The 25,079-nt window shown below is 54.1% G+C and overlaps 2 protein-coding genes across 2 annotated transcripts in view; one reads left to right on the top strand and one right to left on the bottom strand.

Annotated features, from left to right (window-relative positions):
* Positions 1–25,079, top strand: part of Plod (procollagen lysyl hydroxylase) — a 310,319-nt gene that overhangs the window by 176,129 nt on the left and 109,111 nt on the right. The window lies entirely within an intron of this gene.
* The window catches only part of LOC123760203 (immunoglobulin domain-containing protein oig-4), a 103,797-nt gene continuing 84,512 nt past the window's right edge, over positions 5,795–25,079 (bottom strand). Inside the window, exons 4-5 of the mRNA XM_045745714.2 lie at positions 16,242–16,391; positions 5,795–5,982 (exon numbers count right to left, since the gene is read on the bottom strand). Of these exons, the coding sequence (XP_045601670.2) occupies positions 5,827–5,982; positions 16,242–16,391 (306 nt within the window). The 3' untranslated portion in view covers positions 5,795–5,826. The remainder of the gene's footprint in view (positions 5,983–16,241; positions 16,392–25,079) is intronic.

Raw genomic sequence — 25,079 nt, 5'->3', positions numbered from 1 at the left:
GTGTGGGACGGGTGGACGGGGTGTGGGACGGGTGGACGGGGTGTGGGACGGGTGGACGGGCTGTGGGGCGGGTGGACGGGCTGTGGGACGGGTGGACGGGCTGTGGGACGGGTGGACGAGGTTGTGGGACGGGTGGACGAGGTTGTGGGACGGGTGGACGGGCTGTGGGACATGTGGACGGGCTGTGGGACGGGTGGACGGGGCTGTGGGACGGGTGGTCGGGGTGTGGGACGGGTGGACGGGGCTGTGGGACGGGTGGTCGGGGTGTGGGACGGGTGGACGGGGCTGTGGGACGGGTGGACGGGGCTGTGGGATGAGTGAACGAGGATGTGGGACGGGGTGTGGGACGGGTGGACGGGGCTGTGGGATGAGTGAACGAGGTTGTGGGACGGGTGGACGGGGTGTGGGACGGGTAGACGGGGATGTGGGACGGGTGGACGGGCTGTGGGACGGGTGGACGGGGCTGTGGGACGGGTGGACGGGGCTGTGGGATGGGTGGGCGGGGGTGTGGGACGGGTGAACGGGCTGTGGGACGGGTGGACGGGGCTGTGGGACGGGTGGACGGGGCTGTGGGACGGGTGGACGGGGGTGTGGGACATGTGGACGGGCCGTGGGACGGGTGGACGGGGGTGTGGGGCGGGTGGACGGGGGTGTTGGACGGGTGGACGGGGGTGTGGGACATGTGGACGGGCCGTGGGACGGGTGGACAGGGGTGTGGGACGGGTGGACGGGGCTGTGGGACGGGTGGACGGGGGTGTGGGACGAGTGGACGGGGTGTGGGACGGGTGGACGGGCTGTGGGACGGGTGGACGGGCTGTGGGACGGGTGGACGGGCTGTGGGACTGGTGAACGGGGTTGTGGGACGGGGAGACGGGGGTGTGGGACGGGTGGACGGGCTGTAGGACGGGTAGACGGGGTGTGGGACGGGTGGACGAGGTTGTGGGACAGGTGGACTGGGGTGTGGGACGGGTGGACGGTCTGTGGGACGGGTGGACGGGCTGTGGGACGGGAAGAAGGGCCATGAATATCGCCATGCCGGGGGCCTTGTTGGGGAGTAATTAAGGTGACGGAAATAACCGAGGGAGTCTGCCTCCGGGGCCAAGGCTGGCACCGGTGATGGCACTCCAGGGGTATTGATTGTCACTCCCACCCCTCCCATGGTGGTGACCTGCCATGGTGGTGACCTCCCACGGTGGTGACCTCCCATGGTGGTCCTGGGAAGCACCCACAGTCCTTCCCGCCCTTAGCGGGCGGGCGCAGCGACTCCCTCACGGCACTTAGGCTGGGTCCGCCCGTCTCTGCCCGCCCATTCTCTAGCCGCCTGTCCTCTCTCGGCGTGTATTCGCCTAGTTGTGCTTGCCGGGGGTTGTTGAGCTTCGGCTCTTGGGCGCTGTTGTGCCTCGCCTCTCGTTCGTGAACCTTGACCAACCCAACTATACCTTCTCGAGGTCGCTGGTGATTGGTTCTTTGTCACTCTCACCCGCCTCCACGGGTCAGGCTTTTTGTGGTTCAAATAGCTGAAAAGTTCTTATACTGATAAACTCAACTACTTGTTGCGTGGTGTTGCACTGATGAATCATTGTGTGTTGCATGATGAGTGTCTACGTCACTAGAAGAGTGTCTACGTCACTAGAAGAGTGTCTACGTCACTAGAAGAGTGTCTACGTCACTAGAAGAGTGTCTACGTCACTAGAAGAGTGTCTACGTCACTAGAAGAGTGTCTACGTCACTAGAAGAGTGTCTACGTCACTAGAAGAGTGTCTACGTCACTAGAAGAGTGTCTACGTCACTAGAAGAGTGTCTACGTCACTAGAAGAGTGTCTACGTCACTAGAAGAGTGTCTACGTCACTAGAAGAGTGTCTACGTCACTAGAAGAGTGTCTACGTCACTAGAAGAGTGTCTACGTCACTAGAAGAGTGTCTACGTCACTAGAAGAGTGTCTACGTCTCTAGAAGAGTGTCTACGTCACTAGAAGAGTGTCTACGTCACTAGAAGAGTGTCTACGTCACTAGAAGAGTGTCTACGTCACTAGAAGAGTGTCTACGTCACTAGAAGAGTGTCTACGTCACTAGAAGAGTGTCTACGTCACTAGAAGAGTGTCTACGTCACTAGAAGAGTGTCTACGTCACTAGAAGAGTGTCTACGTCACTAGAAGAGTGTCTACGTCACTAGAAGAGTGTCTCCTCCACTCTGGTCTCACGCTCCTCCACTCTTACTCTTAACAGCGTGTTTACATCAAACAGAATCTTGTGGAAAAAATGCTCCGGGAGTGTGTGTGTGTGTGATGTATCCTGTTTGGTGTGGGTGCTGGGGCTTGAGTGTGTGGGTGCTGGGGCTTGGGTGTGTGGGTGCTGGGGCTTGGGTGTGTGGGTGCTGGGGCTTGGGTGTGTGGGTGCTGGGGCTTGGGTGTGTGGGTGCTGGGGCTTGGGTGTGTGGGTGCTGGGGCTTGGGTGTGTGGGTGCTGGGGCTTGGGTGTGTGGGTGCTGGGGCTTGGGTGTGTGGGTGCTGGGGCTTGGGTGTGTGGGTGCTGGGGCTTGGGTGTGTGGGTGCTGGGGCTTGGGTGTGGGTGCTGGGGCTTGGGTGTGTGGGTGCTGGGGCTTGGGTGTGTGGGTGCTGGGGCTTGGGTGTGTGGGTGATGGGGCTTGGGTGTGTGGGTGCTGGGGCTTGGGTGTGTGGGTGCTGGGGCTTGGGTGTGGGTGCTGGGGCTTGGGTGTGGGTGCTGGGGCTTGGGTGTGTGGGTGCTGGGGCTTGGGTGTGGGTGCTGGGGCTTGGGTGTGGGTGCTGGGGCTTGGGTGTGGGTGCTGGGGCTTGGGTGTGTGGGTGCTGGGGCTTGGGTGTGTGGGCATCAGCCTCTCTCTCGACGGTCACACAGCTCTCACACTTACTTCCATTTGTGCATTAAGACTTGCATACCTCCCCCCCCCCCCCTCCCCCCACTCCCCAGCGCTTAATTGAGACGAAATTCCTTTCATGATAAGATTCGCTGGTGGCGAAGCCTTGATGAGCGACAGGTACAAGGGGAAAATCAATCTTTTGGTGTTTGTAATAGAAGGGTGGATGTAGTGTGGCGCCGGCCGCCAGCAGGGGTCCTCCTGCTCGGCCGCCCTCCCTCAAAACTTTGTTTTGTGAGTTTGGGGGGAGATTTTAAGGCGTGGGGGAGATAACAAGTGACGGTAGGTGGGCGTGACCATCTTGGTGGGGGTGGGGGGGGGTGGGAGGGGTGGAGAGGGGCGTCTTGTAGGGGGTGATGGTGGGGGAGCAGTACCTGGATTGGGTTTTGGGTGTTCAACACCCCAAGCCCTGGGCGAGGCCAGGCTTGACTTGTGAGAGTTTGGTCCAACAGGCTGTTGCTTGGAGCGGCCCGCAGGCCCACATACCCACCACAGCCCGGTTGGTCCGGCACTCCTTGCTGAAAACTATCAAGCTTTTTCTTTAAGAGTTTCAATTTTGTTCCGGTAATATATCTTGCTGGGAGGATATTGAACAACTGTGGACCTCAGATGTTCATAGTGTTCTCTGATTGTGCCTATGGCGCAATCAGACAACAGTCCTGTATAGAGGTGCAACAGGTACTCTGAGAGTATCTGTTGCACCTCTATACAGGAGAGAACTCTATCAGCATCAGAGGCCCGAGACTGTTCAACACGCTTCCACTACACATAAGGGACATAACTGGCCGACCCCTCACAGTGTTCTAGAGAGAACTCGATAAGCACCTTCAAAGGATACCTGATCAGCCAGACTGTGATTCATACGTCAGGCTGCGACCAGCCGCGTCCAAAAGCCTGGTTGACCAGTCCAGCAACCAGGAGGCCTGGTCGACGACCGGGCCGCGGGGACGCTAAGCCCCGGAAACACCTCAAGGTAACCTCAACATAACGTCAAGGGATGGCACCTCTGCTCTTCACTGGGTATATTCTGCATTTCCAGCCATATCGTTCACTCAGTATGTTGTTATTTTACTGTGTAGATTTGAGACCTAACCCTCCAGTACTTTCCACGCATATATATATATTACTTGATACCACTCTCGTCTCCTTTCTAGTTGAGTACATTTCGAGAGCTCAGAGACGATCCCAATAATTAAAGTGATTTATCGCGTCTGTATGCCGTATATGTTCTCTGTACTCCCTCTATTACAGCAATCTCTCCCGCTCTGAAGGGGGCGGTGAGTCAGGTATGTCAGTCACGTATACAAGTTCACAAGTAGCGTCAGTAGTGGGTAGTAAGAAGAAGCCTTGGCATAGTCCACAACAGGGGAGAGACCCCCGTCCTACACGCCGCTGTCTGTAGAGTCACCTACGGAAGTCCTGACGCTCCGTGAGGTCCTGCCGGCTGGTCCATCGTGTCAACAAGATAATATTGCACCAGTATCAAGGGTAAATACCGACGAAAGAATGCGCCAACAGTGGATGTGTCTTGTCCACGTTGCGCTGGAAGCCGTGGCTCTGGAGTAGCTCTGGTGCACGTGAGGGGGGGGTTTGTACGTGAGGGGGTGCACGTGAGGTCGTTCGGTGACACCAGGTCAGTTGTGGACAGGTCAGAACACCCTCACAGTACGTATATAAATGTTGTCACTCTGTACGCGGGTGACAGTTAAGTCTTGCTTATAGGTGCTACAGTAACTCTTAGCTAACTGTATGGAGGTGCTTACTATATTAGGAGCGGGGGGGGGGGTGTCGGGCACTGGTGACCGGGGTGTGTGTCGGGCACTGGTGACCGGGGGGTGTGTCGGGCACTGGTGACCGGGGTCTGTGTGTCGGGCACTGGTGACCGGGGGGTGTGTCGGGCACTGGTGACCGGGGGGGGGGGGTGTCGGGCACTGGTGACCGGGGTGTATGTCGGGCACTGGTGACCGGGGTGTGTGTCGGGCACTGGTGACCGGGGGGTGTGTCGGGCACTGGTGACCGGGGTGTGTGTCGGGCACTGGTGACCGGGGTGTGTGTCGGGCACTGGTGACCGGGGGGGGGGGGTGTCGGGCACTGGTGACCGGGGTGTGTGTCGGGCACTGGTGACCGGGGTGTGTGTCGGGCACTGGTGACCGGGGGGTGTGTCGGGCACTGGTGACCGGGGTGTGTGTCGGGCACTGGTGACCGGGGTGTGTGTCGGGCACTGGTGACCGGGGGGTGTGTCGGGCACTGGTGACCGGGGTGTGTGTCGGGCACTGGTGACCGGGGTGTGTGTCGGGCACTGGTGACCGGGGGGGGGGGTGTGTGTCGGGCCCTGGTCACCGGGGGGTGTGTCGGGCACTGGTGACCGGGGGGGTGTCGGGCACTGGTGACCGGGGGGTGTGTCGGGCACTGGTGACCGGGGTGTGTGTCGGGCACTGGTGACCGGGGTGTGTGTCGGGCACTGGTGACCGGGGGGGGGGGGTGTCGGGCCCTGGTCACCGGGGGGGGTGTCGGGCACTGGTGACCGGGGGGGGGGGGGTGTCGGGACCTGGTGACCGGGGTGTGTGTCGGGCACTGGTGACCGGGGCGTGTGTCGGGCACTGGTGACCGGGGTGTGTGTCGGGCACTGGTGACCGGGGGGTGTGTCGGGCACTGGTGACCGGGGTGTGTGTCGGGCACTGGTGACCGGGGGGGGTGTGTGTCGGGCCCTGGTCACCGGGGGGGTGTGTCGGGCACTGGTGACCGGAGGGGGGTGTGTCGGGCCCTGGTGACCGGGGGGGGGGTGTCGGGCACTGGTGACCGGGGCGTGTGTCGGGCACTGGTGACCGGGGTGTGTGTCGGGCACTGGTGACCGGGGTGTGTGTCGGGCCCTGGTGACCGGGGGGGGGCGGGTGTCGGGCCCTGGTGACCGGGGGGGGGGGCGGGTGTCGGGCACTAAAGGCCGGCCGTGTACTGGGTGCGGAAGCCGCGGTGGTCGACGGCGTGCTTGTTGTTGGCCTGGCACTCGTAGTAGCCCACGTCCATCAGGGTGGCCGGGTCGATCTCCATCTTGCTCTTCAGCTTGTGGCGGCCGATCTCCCACTCGTGGACCTGCGGGCAGACCAGACCGTGAGTCAAGGCGCGCCAGGCACTCACCTGTGTGTGTGTGTGTGTGTGTGTGTGTGTGTGTGTGTGTGTGTGTGTGTGTGTGTGTGTGTGTGTGTGTGTGTGTGTGTGTGTATGTGTGTGTGTGTACTCACCTATTTGTACTCACCTATTTGTGCTTGCGGGGGTTGAGCTTTGGCTCTTTGGTCCCGCGTCTCAACTGTCAATCAACTGGTCAATCAACCTTCCTTACCTTCTGTGAGAGTTGAATTGAGTTCGGTGTTTAAATAATTAAAACTTCTCGACAGGTTAAATCAAATTCGTTTTTACCTGGTGACGATTTCGAGGGTGGTTCTGCTCCCGCAGCCTAGCCTATGGCCAGATTTCCCAGGTAAATTGCCTGCTCTGAGGCTGGTTGTCTTCGTAGCCCGAAGGCCAACACAGCCTGGTTGATCTGGTAACTCCAGCATAAGCGTGTCCAGGTCTCTCTAGGTTGTCCTCTTGTTCCAGCGATATTTGTTGTAATTGTTGGTAGGAGACTGAAGCGTCGGATATAAGTCAGATAGTAGACAAGACTATTTGCCAACGGATTATAAAACGGATTATTTCCAACCCAGCCCAACCGAGCCCAACTCAGCCCAACCCAGCCCAACCCAGCCCAACCGAGCCCAACCGAGCCCAACCCAGCCCAACCCAGCCCAACCGAGCCCAACTCAGCCCAACCCAGCCCAACCCAGCCCAACCCAGCCCAACCGAGCCCAACCCAGCCCAACCCAGCCCAACCCAGCCCAACCCAGCCCAACCCAGCCCAACCGAGCCCAACCCAGCCCAACCGAGCCCAACCCAGCCCAACCCAGCCCAACCCAGCCCAGTAGAGCCCAGCCTTCTTACTAGGCCGGTTTGCCGAGCTGACGACAGCACGCTGGACTTGTGATCCTGTGGTCCCGGGTTCGATCCCGGGCGCCGGCGAGAAACAATGGGCAGAGTTTCTTTCACCCTATGCCCCTGTTACCTAGCAGTAAAATAGGTACCTGGGTGTTAGTCAGCTGTCACGGGCTGCTTCCTGGGGGTGGAGGCCTGGTCGAAGACCGGGCCGCGGGGACACTAAAGCCCCGAAATCATCTCAAGATAACCTCAAGATATGCCACCTTTAAGAGTGGCAGCCGGTCATGTAAGACAGTGCCACCTAGCGGCTAACTTAGCACTTCAGCCCATCCTCGTGTTTTGGTAGTACTTATAGTAACGATGAGCACCATAGTATATATATATATATATATATATATATATATATATATATATATATATATATATATATATATATATATATATATATATATATATATATATATACCCACATTCAACGAAATTAGAACTTAAAAATCTGAACTATTGACTTGGACAAACCGGAAAACTATTTTTTACTTGTTGCTTTGACAAGCTAACCTAACCTAACCTTCCCTAGGCCTAATACACGATATATGAGGCCTAATATAGTACATATATGTACTATACTAGGCCTAGGAATATTTAAGATTGTGTTTTAGCTTCATTTATTTTAAAAGAATTCCTTACTAGTCAGTATACTACTACCTAAAAGCTAAGTGCATAGGAATTCTGACTATTAACGATCGTCAAAATAGGTTCTATCTACACACGAGGATGGGTTGGTCTTGGTCCCCAGTTCTGACTGTGCAGTAGTGCTGACGCGTGCAGGAGCCCCTTTCTGTCCAACTCCCTGGTCACCAGCACGTGTCCAACCGTCACCAGCATCAACACCACCAGGACTGGTCACCAGCACGTGTCCAACCGTTACCAGCATCAACACCACCAGGACTGGTCACCAGCACGTGTCCAACCGTCACCAGCATCAACACCACCAGGACTGGTCACCACCATCAACACCACCAGGACTGGTCACCACCATCAACACCACCAGGACTGGTCACCACCATCAACACCACCAGGACTGGTCACCACCATCAACACCACCAGGACTGGTCACCACCATCAACACCACCAGGACTGGTCACCAGCATCAACACCACCAGGACTGGTCACTAGCATCAACACCACCAGGACTGGTCACCAGCATCAACACCACCAGGACTGGTCACCACCATCAACACCACCAGGACTGGTCACCACCATCAACACCACCAGGACTGGTCACCACCATCAACACCACCAGGACTGGTCACCACCATCAACACCACCAGGACTGGTCACCAGCATCAACACCCCCAGGACTGGTCACCACCATCAACACCACCAGGACTGGTCACCACCATCAACACCACCAGGACTGGTCACCAGCAAGTGCCCAACCGTCACCAGCATCAACACCACCAGGACTGGTCACCAGCATCAACACCACCAGGACTGGTCACCACCATCAACATCACCAGGACTGGTCACCACCATCAACACCACCAGGACTGGTCACCAGCAAGTGCCCAACCGTCACCAGCATCAACACCACCAGGACTGGTCACCACCATCAACACCACCAGGACTGGTCACCAGCATCAACACCACCAGGACTGGTCACCACCATCAACATCACCAGGACTGGTCACCACCATCAACACCACCAGGACTGGTCACCAGCAAGTGCCCAACCGTCACCAGCATCAACACCACCAGGACTGGTCACCAGCATCAACATCACCAGGACTGGTCACCACCATCAACACCACCAGAACTGGTCACCACCATCAACACCACCAGGACTGGTCACCACCATCAACACCACCAGGACTGGTCACCACCATCAACACCACCAGGACTGGTCACCACCATCAACACCACCAGGACTGGTCACCACCATCAACACCCCCAGGACTGGTCACCACCATCAACACCACCAGGACTGGTCACCACCATCAACACCACCAGGACTGGTCACCACCATCAACACCCCCAGGACTGGTCACCAGCATCAACACCACCAGGACTGGTCACCACCATCAACACCACCAGGACTGGTCACCAGCATCAACACCACCAGGACTGGTCACCAGCATCAACACCACCAGGACTGGTCACCAGCATCAACACCACCAGGACTGGTCACCAGCATCAACACCACCAGGACTGGTCACCAGCATCAACACCACCAGGACTGGTCACCAGCATCAACACCACCAGGACTGGTCACCAGCATCAACACCACCAGGACTGGTCACCACCATCAACACCACCAGGACTGGTCACCAGCATCAACACCACCAGGACTGGTCACCACCATCAACACCACCAGGACTGGTCACCAGCATCAACACCACCAGGACTGGTCACCACCATCAACACCACCAGGACTGGTCACCAGCATCAACACCACCAGGACTGGTCACCACCATCAACACCACCAGGACTGGTCACCAGCATCAACACCACCAGGACTGGTCACCAGCATCAACACCACCAGGACTGGTCACCACCATCAACACCACCAGGACTGGTCACCAGCATCAACACCACCAGGACTGGTCACCAGCATCAACACCACCAGGACTGGTCACCAGCATCAACACCACCAGGACTGGTCACCACCATCAACACCACCAGGACTGGTCACCAGCATCAACACCACCAGGACTGGTCACCACCATCAACACCACCAGGACTGGTCACCACCATCAACACCACCAGGACTGGTCACCAGCAAGTGCCCAACCGTCACCAGCATCAACACCACCAGGACTGGTCACCAGCATCAACACCACCAGGACTGGTCACCACCATCAACACCACCAGGACTGGTCACCAGCAAGTGCCCAACCGTCACCAGCATCAACACCACCAGGACTGGTCACCAGCATGTGCTCTTTAATGTTCGCCGAGCATTATGGGTGAGGAGGAGGACGGAGCCGCTGCCGTAGGGAAGCAAATGTCACAAGTCACCTCTAATATCATACGTAAAATTGCTAATTGTCAATTGTTTCAAAAGCTGTTGAACAGCGAGCATGTTGCGTTAGGCTTTATATTGTATGAAAAGTAATTTATTATTCACTGTGGAAAATGTCTGGTCAATTGGAACTTGAACGGTTCCGCCCAAGAGGTGGCACGGGCATGAATAGCCCGTAATCAATTGTGCTGAGCAGTACTTAAAGCCTTAAGTACTGCTCAGTACTCACTTCCCCCGTCAGAGAGGGAGTGATTGCTGAGATAGAGGGAGTTCAGAGAACACATACGGCACACACACACACAATAAAATACCTTAGTTATTGGGACAGTCTCAAAGCTCTCACAATGTACTGTCTAGACAGGAGACAAGAGAGGTATCACATAATATATATGGAAGATACTGGAAGGCCAGGTCCCAAATCTACACAGTAAAGTAACGTGTGGAGCGTTGTACTGGAGCGAACGATACAGGAAGAAATGCAGAACAGTGCCAGACAAGAGTAGAGGCGCCATAGGCACAACCAGAGAACACGGTATGGACATCAGAGGCTCAGGGCTGTTCACTATCCTCCCAGCAAGCATAAAAAATATTGTCTGAACCAAAGTGGAGTTAAAAACAAAAAATAGAGTTTTCTGCCACAAGTGGCAGGCCAACCAGGTTGTAATGGACATGTTGCCTGAAGGCTGCTGCGAGCAACAGTGTGATGGGACAAGCCTGGTCCCAGGTCTGTCTAGGGGAGCAGAACTCCCAGAACCCACTCTAGGTGAGGAAGTCACACACAGCGTTCCTGAAGGCATGCCAGCACGCTACCAAGAACTCGGCGGACGCTTCTCTGGCGCCAAATTTCCCTCTCCGCCCTAAATTGTAACCAGAATTTTTTCAAATCTATCAGTTTCCCCAGTGGTGGTGATATTGGTGGCAGGCGTCGTAGCTATCACGACTGTTGAAGAGGTGTGCCTGGCGGTCGCATGCAGACCCAACCAACAAAAATCGGTACACATTTTGTCACGGCCCTCCAGGCGGAGCTCCTGGGGCCACACGTCCACCCAGCGTCGAGGAACCCCAGGAGCTCACTAAGGTCACTAGCCTCGTGCCTGGTGTGTGTCTCACCTTCTCTGACGTTGGACGTCTTCGTCGTCCGTGGTGTTGAAGGTGTTGATGTAGGTGTTTGACGGCGATTTGAGGGAGTGGTGTAGGTTTCTGTAGTGGTATGAAGTGCTCACCTGGTTGTGCTTGCGGGGGTTGAATTTTGTCTCTTTGGTCCCGCCTCTCAACTGTCAATCAACTGGTGTAAAGATTCCTGAGCCTACTGGGCTCTATCATACCTATATTTGAAACTGTGTATGGAGTCAGCCTCCACCACATCACTTTTTAGTGTATTCCATTTGTTAATTACTCTGATACTGAAAAATTTCTTTTTAACGTCTCTGTGGCTCATCTGGGTACTACGTTTCCACCTGTGTCCCCTTGTTCGTGTTCCACTCGTCCTAAAAAGTTGGTCTTTGTCCACTCTGTCAATTCCCCTGAGAATTTTGTAGGTGGTTATCATGTCTCCCCTTACTATTCTGTTTTCCAGGGACGTGATCTTTTTTCATAGCTCATACCTCTCAGTTCCGGGACGAGTCTGATGGCATACTGCTGAATCTTCTCTAACTTTGTCTTGTGTTTAAAAAGATATGGACTCCAGGCTGGAGCTGCATATTTCAGAATTAGTCTGACATAAGTGGTATACAGGGTCCTGAACGATTTCTTACACAAGTTTCTAAACGCAGTTCTTATGTTGGCCAACTTAGCATATGCCGCTGATGATATCCTTTTGATGTGGACCTCTGGGGGACAGGTTCGGTGTGATATCAACCTCCAGATCTTTCTCTCATTTTTGACTCTTGCAGGATTTCACCTCCCAGATGGTACCTTGTGTTCAGCCTTCTGCTCCCTTCGCCTAATTTCATTACTTTACACTTTCCTGAGTTGAACTTTAGCAGCCATTTTCTAGACCATTCCTCCAGTTTGTCCAGTTCATCCTGTAGTCTCTGTCTATCTTCATCTGTCTTGATTCTTCTCATAATTTTTACATCATCACTGCACTGATGATTCCACACCCCCCCCCCTGCATGTGAGGTACTGGTAGTGAGGTACTGGTGGTGTGAGGTACTGGTGGTGTGAGGTACTGGTGGTGTGAGGTACTGGTGGTGTGAGGTACTGGTGGTGTGAGGTACTGGTGGTGAGGTACTGGTGGTGTGAGGCACTGGTGGTGTGAGGTACTGGTGGTGTGAGGTACTGGTGGTGAGGTACTGGCGGTGAGGTACTGGTGGTGAGGTACTGGTGGTGTGAGGTACTGGTGGTGTGAGGTACTGGTGGTGTGAGGTACTGGTGGTGTGAGGTACTGGTGGTGAGGTACTGGTGGTGTGAGGTACTGGTGGTGAGGTACTGGTGGTGTGAGGTACTGGTGGTGTGAGGTACTGGTGGTGAGAGGTACTGGTGGTGTGAGGTACTGGTGGTGTGAGGTACTGGTGGTGAGAGGTACTGGTGGTGTGAGGTACTGGTGGTGTGAGGTACTGGTGGTGTGAGGTACTGGTGGTGAGGTACTGGTGGTGTGAGGTACTGGTGGTGTGAGGTACTGGTGGTGTGAGGTACTGGTGGTGTGGTGAGGTACTGGTGGTGTGAGGTACTGGTGGTGTGAAGTACTGGTGGTGAGGTACTGGTGGTGGTGAGGTACTGGTGGTGAGGTACTGGTGGTGAGGTACTGATGGTGTGAGGTACTGGTGGTGTGAGGTACTGGTAGTGTGAGGTACTGGTGGTGTGAGGTACTGGTAGTGTGAGGTACTGGTAGTGTGAGGTACTGGTGGTGTGAGGTACTGGTGGTGAGGTACTGGTGGTGAGGTACTGATGGTGTGAGGTACTGGTGGTGTGAGGTACTGGTAGTGTGAGGTACTGGTAGTGTGAGGTACTGGTGGTGTGAGGTACTGGTAGTGTGAGGTACTGGTGGTGAGGTACTGGTGGTGTGAGGTACTGGTGGTGAGGTACTGGTGGTGTAAGGTACTGGTGGTGTGAGGTACTGGTAGTGTGAGGTACTGGTGGTGAGAGGTACTGGTGGTGTGAGGTACTGGTGGTGTGAGGTACTGGTAGTGTGAGGTACTGGTGGGCCAGAGTATTCCCGGCGGTATTGTCTGTATATTAAAGGTAACTAATGGAAGCGCTTCCTACAACGTCGCCCGCTCGGGGCAGCTTCCTGTTTCTGTCCTCCCCCTCTCTTGTCTACCTGCTGCCCCTGGCCCACCACCTGCTACCCCTGGCCCACCACCAGCTCCCCTGGCCCACCACCTGCTGCCCTGACCCACCACCTGCTGCCCTGGCCCACCACCTGCTGCCCTGACCCACCACCTGCTGCCCTGACCCACCACCAGCTCCCCTGGCCCACCACCTGCTGCCCTGGCCCACCACCAGCTCCCCTGGCCCACCACCTGCTCCTGCCTGGCCCACCCCAGGGGGGCCACAGTGACCCACAAGTGGAGCTCCCGCGTACCTCTTGGCGGTAGTCTCAAAATAGATATAATGTTGCTGCAAGTGACAACCCGAGGGGGATTTTGCCTGGTAATATAAATGCAAATAATCTCTCGCGTAGACTATTAGCTTCGTGTGTCGCGGGAAACTGTGGAGCATCGACGGTCCAGAGGGCACTTTTGAGAGGCTCGTGGAGCCTGGCTAAAGGATAGGAGATAGACTAATGCGTGTTGTATCACGAATGGATGAGCCTAATATACATAAATGATCTTCATAAAGGAATAAATAGTGATAGAAAGAAAATTAGCAGTAATACATAGTGTGTGGGAGTTATATATTGACTTAGGGGTCAGTGGGGAACCGCAGCGCCATCTCTGGAAGCTTCGGCTTAGGAGAGAGAGAGAATTGACTGTAGCTGTTTTTTGACTTGAAAATTAGACTGGCTATTGGTTGCATAGTGGTAGTTAACTTGTCGGTGATGGGTTGTGTCGTATGTCTGGCATACCGGATGTTAGGGGCTTACCTGGGTGGTACCTGGCATACTGAGGGTGTGGGTGGTACCTGGCATACTGAGGGTGTGTGGGAGGTACCTGGCATACTGAGGGTGTGTGTGGTACCTGGCATACTGAGGGTGTGTGGGAGGTACCTGGCATACTGAGGGTGTGGGTGGTACCTGGCATACTGAGGGTGTGGGTGGTACCTGGCATACTGAGGGTGTGGGTGGTACCTGGCATACTGAGGGTGTGTGGGAGGTACCTGGCATACTGAGGGTGTGTGTGGTACCTGGCATACTGAGGGTGTGTGGGAGGTACCTGGCATACTGAGGGTGTGTGGGAGGTACCTGGCATACTGAGGGGTGTGTGGGAGGTACCTGGCATACTGAGGGGTGTGTGGGAGGTACCTGGCATACTGAGGGTGTGGGTGGTACCTGGCATACTGAGGGTGTGGGTGGTACCTGGCATACTGAGGGTGTGGGAGGTACCTGGCATACTGAGGGTGTGGGAGGTACCTGGCATACTGAGGGTGTGGGTGGTACCTGGCATACTGAGGGTGTGGGAGGTACCTGGCATACTGAGGGTGTGTGGGAGGTACCTGGCATACTGAGGGGTGTGGGAGGTACCTGGCATACTGAGGGTGTGTGGGAGGTACCTGGCATACTGAGGGTGTGGGTGGTACCTGGCATACTGAGGGTGTGTGGGAGGTACCTGGCATACTGAGGGATGTGTGGGAGGTACCTGGCATACTGAGGGGTGTGTGGGAGGTACCTGGCATACTGAGGGTGTGGGTGGTACCTGGCATACTGAGGGTGTGGGAGGTACCTGGCATACTGAGGGTGTGGGAGGTACCTGGCATACTGAGGGTGTGGGTGGTACCTGGCATACTGAGGGTGTGGGTGGTACCTGGCATACTGAGGGTGTGGGAGGTACCTGGCATACTGAGGGGTGTGGGAGGTACCTGACATACTGAGGGTGTGGGAGGTACCTGGCATACTGAGGGTGTGGGTGGTACCTGGCATACTGAGGGTGTGGGTGGTACCTGGCATACTGAGGGTGTGGGTGGTACCTGGCATACTGAGGGTGTGGGAGGTACCTGGCATACTGAGGGTGTGGGAGGTACCTGGCATACTGAGGTGTGTGGGAGGTACCTGGCATACTGAGGGTGTGGGAGGTACCTGGCATACTGAGGGTGTGGGAGGTACCTGGCATACTGAGGGTGTGGGAGGTACCTGGCATACTGAGGGTGTGGGAGGTACCTGGCATACTGAGGGGTGTGGGAGGTACCTGGCATACTGAGGGGTGTGGGAGGTACCTGGCATACTGAGGGTGTGTGGGAGGTACCTGGCATACTGAGGGTGTGTGGGAGGTACCTGGCATACTGAGGGTGTGGGAGGTACCTGGCATACTGAGGGGTGTGGGAGGTACCTGGCATACTGAGGGGTGTGGGAGGTACCTGGCATACTGAGGGTGTGTGGGAGGTACCTGGCATACTGAGGGTGTGGGAGGTACCTGGCATACTGAGGGGTGTGGGAGGTACCTGGCATACTGAGGTGTGTGGGAGGTACCTGGCATACTGAGGGGTGTGGGAGGTACCTGGCATACTGAGGGTGTGGGAGGTACCTGGCATACTGAGGGTGTGGAAGGTACCTGGCATACTGAGGGTGTGGGAGGTACCTGGCATACTGAGGGGTGTGGGAGGTACCTGGCATACTGAGGGTGTGGGAGGTACCTGGCATACTAAGGGTGTGGGAGGTACCTGGCATACTGAGGGTGTGGGAGGTACCTGGCATACTGAGGGTGTGGGAGGTACCTGGCATACTGAGGGTGTGGGAGGTACCTGGCATACTGAGGGGTGTGGGAGGTACCTGGCATACTGAGGTGTGTGGGAGGTACCTGGCATACTGAGGGGTGTGGGAGGTACCTGGCATACTGAGGGTGTGGGAGGTACCTGGCATACTGAGGGTGTGGGAGGTACCTGGCATACTGAGGGTGTGGGAGGTACCTGGCATACTGAGGGGTGTGGGAGGTACCTGGCATACTGAGGGTGTGGGAGGTACCTGGCATACTAAGGGTGTGGGAGGTACCTGGCATACTGAGGGTGTGGGAGGTACCTGGCATACTGAGGGTGTGGGAGGTACCTGGCATACTGAGGGTGTGGGAGGTACCTGGCATACTGAGGGTGTGGGTGGTACCTGGCATACTGAGGGGGCAGGCGGGTACCTGACAAACTGAGGGGGCAGGCGGGTACCTGGCACACAGAGGGACAGGCGGGTACCTGGCATACTGAGGGGGCAGGCGGGTACCTGACAAACTGAGGGGCAGGCGGGTACCTGGCACACAGAGGGACAGGCGGGTACCTGGAAGTAGTTGTGGGCGTACAGTTCGACGCCGTCCTTGTACCAGGTGATGCTGGGGCGAGGGTTGCCGCGCGCCGTGCAGATGAAGATGATCTTGCGGCCGAGGACGTACTCCAGCTCGTAGTGGGAGGACTGCACCACCCGCGCCGCCTGCGACAACACCAGAACACGTCACCTCGCGCCACGGAGACCCCCCCCCCTCTCACAGTAGGTAAATAATGCAGTGGAAGGTGATAACGGGGGTGATATTAGTCCGTAATATAAATGCAAATAATCCCCGGCGTAGACCATTAGCCTCACCTGTTGTGGGAAGTTGTGGAGCTTCGACAACCCAGAAGACATTTGAGTGGGGTGTGAAGCCCTTCTGGTAGCCAAAGGATAGGAGATAGACTATGATAGACTCCTGAATGGAAAGAAGTTCCTGGGGGTGTAGGTCAATGTGGAGTATTGTTGATAGTGAGAGTAATGTCCAGCGGCCGGATTCACGAAGCAGTTAACGCAAGCACTTACGAACCTGTACATCTTTCCTCAATCTTTGACGGCTTTGGTTACATTTATTAAACAGTTTACAAGCATGAAAACTTGCCAATCAACTGTTGTTATTGGTATAAACAGCCTCCTGGTGCTTCGGAGCTCATTAACTGTTTAATAATTGTAAACAAAGCCGCCAAAGATTGAGGAAAGATGTACAGGTTCGTAAGTGCTTGCGTAACTGCTTCGTGAATCTGGCCCCAGAAGGCTTAGGTTCAGTTCAGCTGAAGAACAGAACAGTAGTGTGGTGTCACTATATAGTCCCACATGCACTATAGTGTACACACAATACGGCGTGATGGTGTACATGATGTAGCGGTGATAACCTCGCTATAATGATGCAGTGTATAACTTACCTCTCTGGCTGTAATCAGGGGGGGGGGAGGGGGGGACACTACATATATAATACTTTTATCCTCCACGCATGTCTCTCTCACCTGTTGCTTGCCTCTTTGCAACAATGCACAACCCTTGAGGGCATTGCTAGAGTGTGCAGGCGGCCACTCTTCACCCTGATCCTAATCCATGCTCCCTACGGAACGTACACCCAATCACTGAACGCCTCAGTGATTGGCTCTCACTGAACGTCTCAGTGATTGGCTCTCACTGAACGTCTCAGTGATTGACTCTCACTGAACGTCTCAGTGATTGGCTCTCACTGAACGCCTCAGTGATTGGCTCTCACTGAACGTCTCAGTGATTGGCTCTCACTGAACGCAACGGTGATTGGCTATCACTGAACGTCTCAGTGATTGGCTCTCACTGAACGTTTCAGTGATTGGCTCTCACTGAACGTCTCAGTGATTGGCTCTCACTGAACGTCTCAGTGATTGGCTCTCACTGAACGTCTCAGTGATTGGCTCTCACTGAACGTCACAGTGATTGGCTCTCACTGAACGTCTCAGTGATTGGCTCTCACTGAACGCCTCGGTGATTGGCTATCACTGAACGCCTCGGTGATTGGCTCTCACTGAACGTCTCAGTGATTGGCTCTCACTGAACGTCTCAGTAATTGGCTCTCACTGAACGCCTCAGTGATTGGCTATCACTGAACGTCTCAGTGATTGGCTCTCACTGAACGTCTCAGTAATTGGCTCTCACTGAACGTCTCAGTAATTGGCTCTCACTGAACGTCTCAGTAATTGGCTCTCACTGAACGTCACAGTGATTGGCTCTCACTGAACGTCACAGTGATTGGCTCTCACTGAACGTCACAGTGATTGGCTCTCACTGAACGTCTCAGTGATTGGCTCTCACTGAACGTCTCAGTGATTGGCTCTCACTGAACGTCTCAGTGATTGGCTCTCACTGAACGTCTCAGTGATTGGCTCTCACTGAACGTCTCAGTGATTGGCTCTCACTGAACGTCTCAGTGATTGGCTCTCACTGAACGTCTCAGTAATTGGCTCTCACTGAACGCCTCAGTGATTGGCTATCACTGAACGTCTCAGTGATTGGCTCTCACTGAACGTCTCAGTGATTGGCTCTCACTGAACGCCCCAGTGATTGGCTCTCTCTGAACGTCCCAGTGATTGGCTCTCACTGAACGTCTCAGTGATTGGCTCTCACTGAACGTCTCAGTGATTGGCTCTCACTGAACGTCTCAGTGATTGGCTCTCACTGAACGTCTCAGTAATTGGCTCTCACTGAACGCCTCAGTGATTGGCTATCACTGAACGTCTCAGTGATTGGCTCTCACCGAACGTCTCAGTAATTGGCTCTCAATGAACGTCTCAGTGATTGGCTCTCACTGAACGTCTCAGTGATTGGCTCTCACTGAACGTCTCAGTGATTGGCTCTCACTGAACGTCTCAGTGATCGGCTCTCACTGAACGTCTCAGTGATCGGCTCTCACTGAACGTCTCAGTGATCGGCTCTCACTGAACGTCTCAGTGATCGGCTCTCACTGAACGTCTCAGTGATTGGCTCTCACTGAACGTCTCAGTGATTGGCTCTCACTGAACGTCTCAGTGATTGGCTCTCACTGAACGTCTCAGTGATTGGCTCTCACTGAACGTCTCAGTGATTGGCTCTACCGGAACTGTTTTTGTTACATGTTCTGGGTTATAATAAAGTGTGAATACGGGACATTTGGAAAATGTATAAAGTTAGATCTTAAATAACGCAGAAGTAAAGCACGATTGTGGCAACTTTTTAAAGCGCTATCTAGAAGATATTTTACCATTTTCTTATCAGGTATAGTAGATCTTATCGTGGGGTGTTGTGCACTGGGTTCCACGTGTGGGGTGAGCAGCGGGTACCTGGTTGATGGGGTTCTGGGAGTTCTTCTACTCCCCAAGCCCGGCCCGAGGCCAGGCTTGACTTGTGAGAGTTTGGTCCACCAGGCTGTTGCTTGGAGCGGCCCGCAGGCCCAAATATCCCCCACAGCCCGATGAGTGGCCCTCTTGTCAAGTTTGGCGGTAGCTTGTCTTACCTGGTTGGGGGAGCCGGTCGGCCGAGCGGACAGCACACTGGACTAGTGATCCTGTGGTCCCGGGTTCGATCCCGGGCGCCGGTGAGAAACAATGGGCAGAGTTTCTTTCACCCTATGCCCCCTGTTACCTAGCAGTAAAATAGGTACCTGGGTGTTAGTCAGCTGTCACGGGCCGCTTCCTGGGGGTGGAGGTCTGGTCGAGGACCGGGCCGCGGGGACACTAAAGCCCCGAAATCATCTCGAGATAACCTTAAATGGTGGTGTTAATGACGCTGGTCTTCTGCAGGTGGACCAGCCCCGCGGTTATCTTGCAGCTACTGGGAACCAAAAGTTGCAAGTAGCACGGGCTATGGTGACCCCGTAGTGGACTTACCTGGCACAGGAGCAGGGCTGTGACTGTGTGCCGAGTCTGCTCTGAAGAGTGTAGAAGCTTGTATACATCACCAGTTGTTGTTGTTATAGATTCAGCTACTGGGCACCAAAAGTTCCAGGTAGCACGGGCTATGGTGATCCCGTAGACATACATCACCAGTCAACCCGTCCTCTTTATAGCACGTTGCATTTTGACGTATACATTACGTAAGGTGAACAATTGTCACACATTTGCGCGAGTACATAATGTCCAGTTTTCTGTTTTGGGTCTTCTGGTAGGTTAGGATAAGGGCACGTTAGTACGACCGTTTCCAGACGTTGGGGAACCCTCCCGAGAACGGGCTGCATCAGTAGTTATCATGGGCAGTAGCTCAAGTCAAGCGAACTCGTGTACGGAATATATAAATGTCCAGCTGTGAGTATACAATGAACATCATTTCTCTCATAGTTCCCGGAACTGGAACCAGTCATGTTATTGAGTGAAGTTGTGTTGGGATAGCGGTGTAGCAATTAGTGTGTGTGTGTGTGTGTGTGTGTGTGTGTGTGTGTGTGTGTGTGTGTGTGTGTGTGTGTGTGTACTCACCTAGTTGTGTCTGCAGGATCGAGCATTGACTCTTGGATCCCGCCTGTGTGTGTGTGTGTGTGTGTGTGTGTGTGTGTGTGTGTGTGTGTGTGTGTGTGTGTGTGTGTGTGTGTGTGTGTACTCACCTAGTTGTGTCTGCAGGATCGAGCATTGACTCTTGGATCCCGCCTGTGTGTGTGTGTGTGTGTGTACTCACCTAGTTGTGTCTGCAGGATCGAGCATTGACTCTTGGATCCCGCCTGTGTGTGTGTGTGTGTGTGTGTGTGTGTGTGTGTGTGTGTGTGTGTGTGTGTGTGTGTGTGTGTGTGTGTGTGTGTGTGTGGGGTCGTCGGCCAGCGTGTGGGCCTGGCCGTCCTCAGCAATATCGTGCTATACCTAGTGTCTGGCCGCCTGACACACCTACCCGCCTCTACATCAAAGGAACACATCACAAGCGGTTTCGTAGCGTATCCGGGCCTCGCTGATGCCTTCACCAGATTTGTGTGTGTGTGTACTCACCTATATGTACTCACCTATATGTGCTTGCAGGATCGAGCATTGACTCTTGGATCCCGCCTTTCCAGCTATCGGTTGTTTACAGCAATGACTCCTGTCCCATTTCCCTATCATACCTAGTTTTAATACCTTTAATACCTAGTTGTGTGTGTGTGTGTGTGTGTGTGTGTGTGTGTGTGTGTGTGTGTGTGTGTGTGTGTGTGTGTGTGCGTGTGTGTGTACTCACCTGGTTATGTTTGCGGGGGTTGAGCTTTGGCTCTTTGGTCCCGCCTCTCAACTGTCAATCAACTGGTGTACAGGTTCCTGAGCCTATTGAGCTCTATGATATCTACATTTGAAACTGTGTATGGAGTCAGCCTCCACCACATCACTGCCTAATGCATTCCATTTGTTAACTTCTCTGACACTGAACAAATTCTTTCTAACGTCTCTGTGGCTCATCTGGGTACTAAGTTTCCACCTGTGTCCCCTTGTTCGTGTTCCACCCGTGCTAAAAAGTTTGTCTTTGTCCTCCCTGTCAATTCCCCTGAGAATTTTGTAGGTGGTTATCATGTCTTCCCTTACTCTTCTGTTTTCCAGGAACGTGAGGTTTAGCTCCCGTAGCCTTTCCTCGTAGCTCATACCTCTCAGTTCTGGGACTTGTCTGAATCCATACCTCTGAACCGGCATACCTCTGAATCTTCTCTAACTTTGTTTTGTGTTTAAGTAGGTATGGACTCTAAGCTGGAGCTGCATATTCCAGGATTGGTCTGACATAAGTGGTATACAAGGTCCTGAACGATTCCTTACACAAGTTTCTAAAGGCAGTTCTTATGTTGGCCAATCTAGCATATGCCGCTGATGCTGTGGGCGTTTTGACGTGGGCTTCTGGGGGACAGGTTCGGTGTGATATCATCCCCCAGATCTCTCTCTCTCGATTTGGCTCGTGCAAGATTTTAACTCCCAGATGATACATTGTTTTCAGCATTTTTCTCCCTTCGCCTAATTTCACTACTTTATATTTTCGCGAGTTGAACTTTAGCAGCCATTTTTCTAGACCATTCCACCAGTTTGTTCAGGTCGTCCTGTAGTCTCTGTCTATCTTCATCTGTCTTGATTCTTCTCATAATTCTTGCATCATCAGCCCTTCACCACCTTCCCTCTCCATCACCACCTTCCCTCTTCCTCACCACCTTCCCTCTCCATCACCACCTTCCCTCTCCCTCACCACCTTCCCTCTCCATCACCACCTTCCCTCTCCCTCACCACCTTCCCTCTCCCTCACCACCTTCCCTCTCCCTCACCACCTTCCCTCTCCCTCACCACCTTCCCTCTCCCTCACCACCTTCCCTCTCCCTCACCACCTTCCCTCTCCATCACCACCTTCCCTCTCCACCACCACCTTCCCTCTCCCTCACCACCTTCCCTCTCCCTCACCACCTTCCCTCTCCATCACCACCTTCCCTCTCCATCACCACCTTCCCTCTCCACCACCACCTTCCCTCTCCATCACCACCTTCCCTCTCCCTCACCACCTTCCCTCTCCATCACCACCTTCCCTCTCCATCACCACCTTCCCTCTCCATCACCACCTTCCCTCTCCATCACCACCTTCCCTCTCCATCACCACCTTCCCTCTCCCTCACCACCTTCCCTCTCCATCACCACCTTCCCTCTCCATCACCACCTTCCCTCTCCATCGCCACCTTCCTTCTCCATCACCACCTTCCCTCTCCATCACCACCTTCCTCTCCCTCACCACCTTCCCTCTCCATCACCACCTTCCCTCTCCATCACCACCTTCCCTCTCCATCACCACCTTCCCTCTCCATCGCCACCTTCCTTCTCCATCACCACCTTCCCTCTCCATCACCACCTTCCCTCTCCATCGCCACCTTCCTTCTCCATCACCACCTTCCCTCTCCATCACCACCTTCCCTCTCCATCGCCACCTTCCCTCTCCATCACCACCTTCCCTCTCCATCACCACCTTCCCTCTCCATCACCACCTTCCCTCTCCATCACCACCCTCCCTCTCCATCCTCCCTCCCCCTCACCACCTTCCCTCTCCCTCACCACCTTCCCTCTCCCTCACCACCTTCCCTCTCCATCACCACCTTCCCTCTCCCTCACCACCTTCCCTCTCCCTCATCACCACCTTCCCTCTCCCTCACCACCTTCCCTCTCCCTCATCACCACCTTCCCTCTCCCTCATCACCACCTTCCCTCTCCCTCATCACCACCTTCCCTCTCCCTCACCACCTTCCCTCTCCCTCATCACCACCTTCCCTCTCCATCACCACCTTCCCTCTCCCTCATCACCACCTTCCCTCTCCCTCATCACCACCTTCCCTCTCCCTCACCACCTTCCCTCTCCCTCACTTAAACAAAAATAATTGAATTTCTCGCCGCTGATGGAATTATTACATATTTTGTATTTGGTCAAACGTGTTTCCTTTAAAAGTAAAACAAAAATCTCGATATAATCCTAATGAAAACCATCTAACTTGACCGTTGACAAGAGTGGAGTAGTGGGTATAGGAGACCTTCCGTCACGGCCTAACCTGACCATCTATACTTCTAACTTGACCGTTGACAAGAGTGGAGTAGTGGGTATAGGAGACCTTCCGTCACGGCCTAACCTGACCATCTATACTTCTAACTTGACCGTTGACAAGAGTGGAGTAGTGGGTATAGGAGACCTTCCGTCACGGCCTAACCTGACCATCTATACTTCTAACTTGACCGTTGTCAAGAGTGGAGTAGTGGGTATAGGAGACCTTCCGTCACGGCCTAACCTGACCATCTATACTTCTAACTTGACCGTTGACAAGAGTGGAGTAGTGGGTATAGGAGACCTTCCGTCACGGCCTAACCTGACCATCTATACTTCTAACTTGACCGTTGACAAGAGTGGAGTAGTGGGTATAGGAGACCTTCCGTCACGGCCTAACCTGACCATCTATACTTCTAACTTGACCGTTGACAAGAGTGGAGTAGTGGGTATAGGAGACCTTCCGTCACGGCCTAACCTGACCATCTATACTTCTAACTTGACCGTTGACAAGAGTGGAGTAGTGGGTATAGGAGACCTTCCGTCACGGCCTAACCTGACCATCTATACTTCTAACTTGACCGTTGACAAGAGTGGAGTAGTGGGTATAGGAGACCTTCCGTCACGGCCTAACCTGACCATCTATACTTCTAACTTGACCGTTGACAAGAGTGGAGTAGTGGGTATAGGAGACCTTCCGTCACGGCCTAACCTGACCATCTATACTTCCATTACGGGGAGTTGATCTCCTTACCGTGCGTGACATTAAAGGTGTACTTTGTGTTGACCAGGTGACTGTCAAGCGGTGAATGGGTAACCTGAATGGTCGGAGATGTGTTGCAAGGAATGGTCAGGGATGTGTTGCAAGGAATGGTCAGAGATGTGTTGCAAGGAATGGTCAGGGATATGTTGCAAGGGATGGTCAGAGATGTGTTGCAAGGAATGGTCAGAGATGTGTTGTAAGGAATGGTCGGAGATGTGTTGTAAGGAATGGTCGGAGATGTGTTGCAAGGAATGGTCAGGGATATGTTGCAAGGGATGGTCAGAGATGTGTTGTAAGGAATGGTCGGAGATGTGTTGCAAGGGATGGTCGGAGATGTGTTGTAAGGAATGGTCAGAGATGTGTTGCAAGGAATGGTCAGGGATGTGTTGCAAGGAATGGTCGGAGATGTGTTGTAAGGGATGGTCAGAGATGTGTTGCAAGGGATGGTCAGGGATGTGTTGCAAGGGATGGTCGGAGATGTGTTGTAAGGAATGGTCAGAGATGTGTTGTAAGGAATGGTCGGAGATGTGTTGTAAGGAATGGTCGGAGATGTGTTGCAAGGAATGGTCAGGGATATGTTGCAAGGGATGGTCAGAGATGTGTTGTAAGGAATGGTCGGAGATGTGTTGGAAGGAATGGTCGGAGATGTGTTGTAAGGAATGGTCGGAGATGTGTTGTAAGGAATGGTCGGAGATGTGTTGTAAGGAATGGTCGGAGATGTGTTGTAAGGAATGGTCGGAGATGTGTTGGAAGGAATGGTCGGAGATGTGTTGCAAGGAATGGTCGGAGATGTGTTGTAAGGAATGGTCGGAGATGTGTTGTAAGGAATGGTCGGAGATGTGTTGCAAGGAATGGTCAGGGATATGTTGCAAGGGATGGTCAGAGATGTGTTGTAAGGAATGGTCGGAGATGTGTTGGAAGGAATGGTCTGAGATGTGTTGTAAGGAATGGTCGGAGATGTGTTGTAAGGAATGGTCGGAGATGTGTTGTAAGGAATGGTCGGAGATGTGTTGTAAGGAATGGTCGGAGATGTGCTGCAAGGAATGGTCGGAGATGTTTTGCAAGGAATGGTCGGAGATGTGTTGGAAGGAATGGTCAGAGATGTGTTGCAAGGAATGGTCAGGGAT

Source organism: Procambarus clarkii, chromosome 22, assembly GCF_040958095.1.
Source record: "Procambarus clarkii isolate CNS0578487 chromosome 22, FALCON_Pclarkii_2.0, whole genome shotgun sequence".
Classification (NCBI taxonomy): Eukaryota; Metazoa; Arthropoda; class Malacostraca; order Decapoda; family Cambaridae; genus Procambarus; species Procambarus clarkii.
The sequence above is the reverse complement of the archived record's forward strand: the minus strand, read 5'-3'. Positions and strand labels throughout refer to the sequence as shown.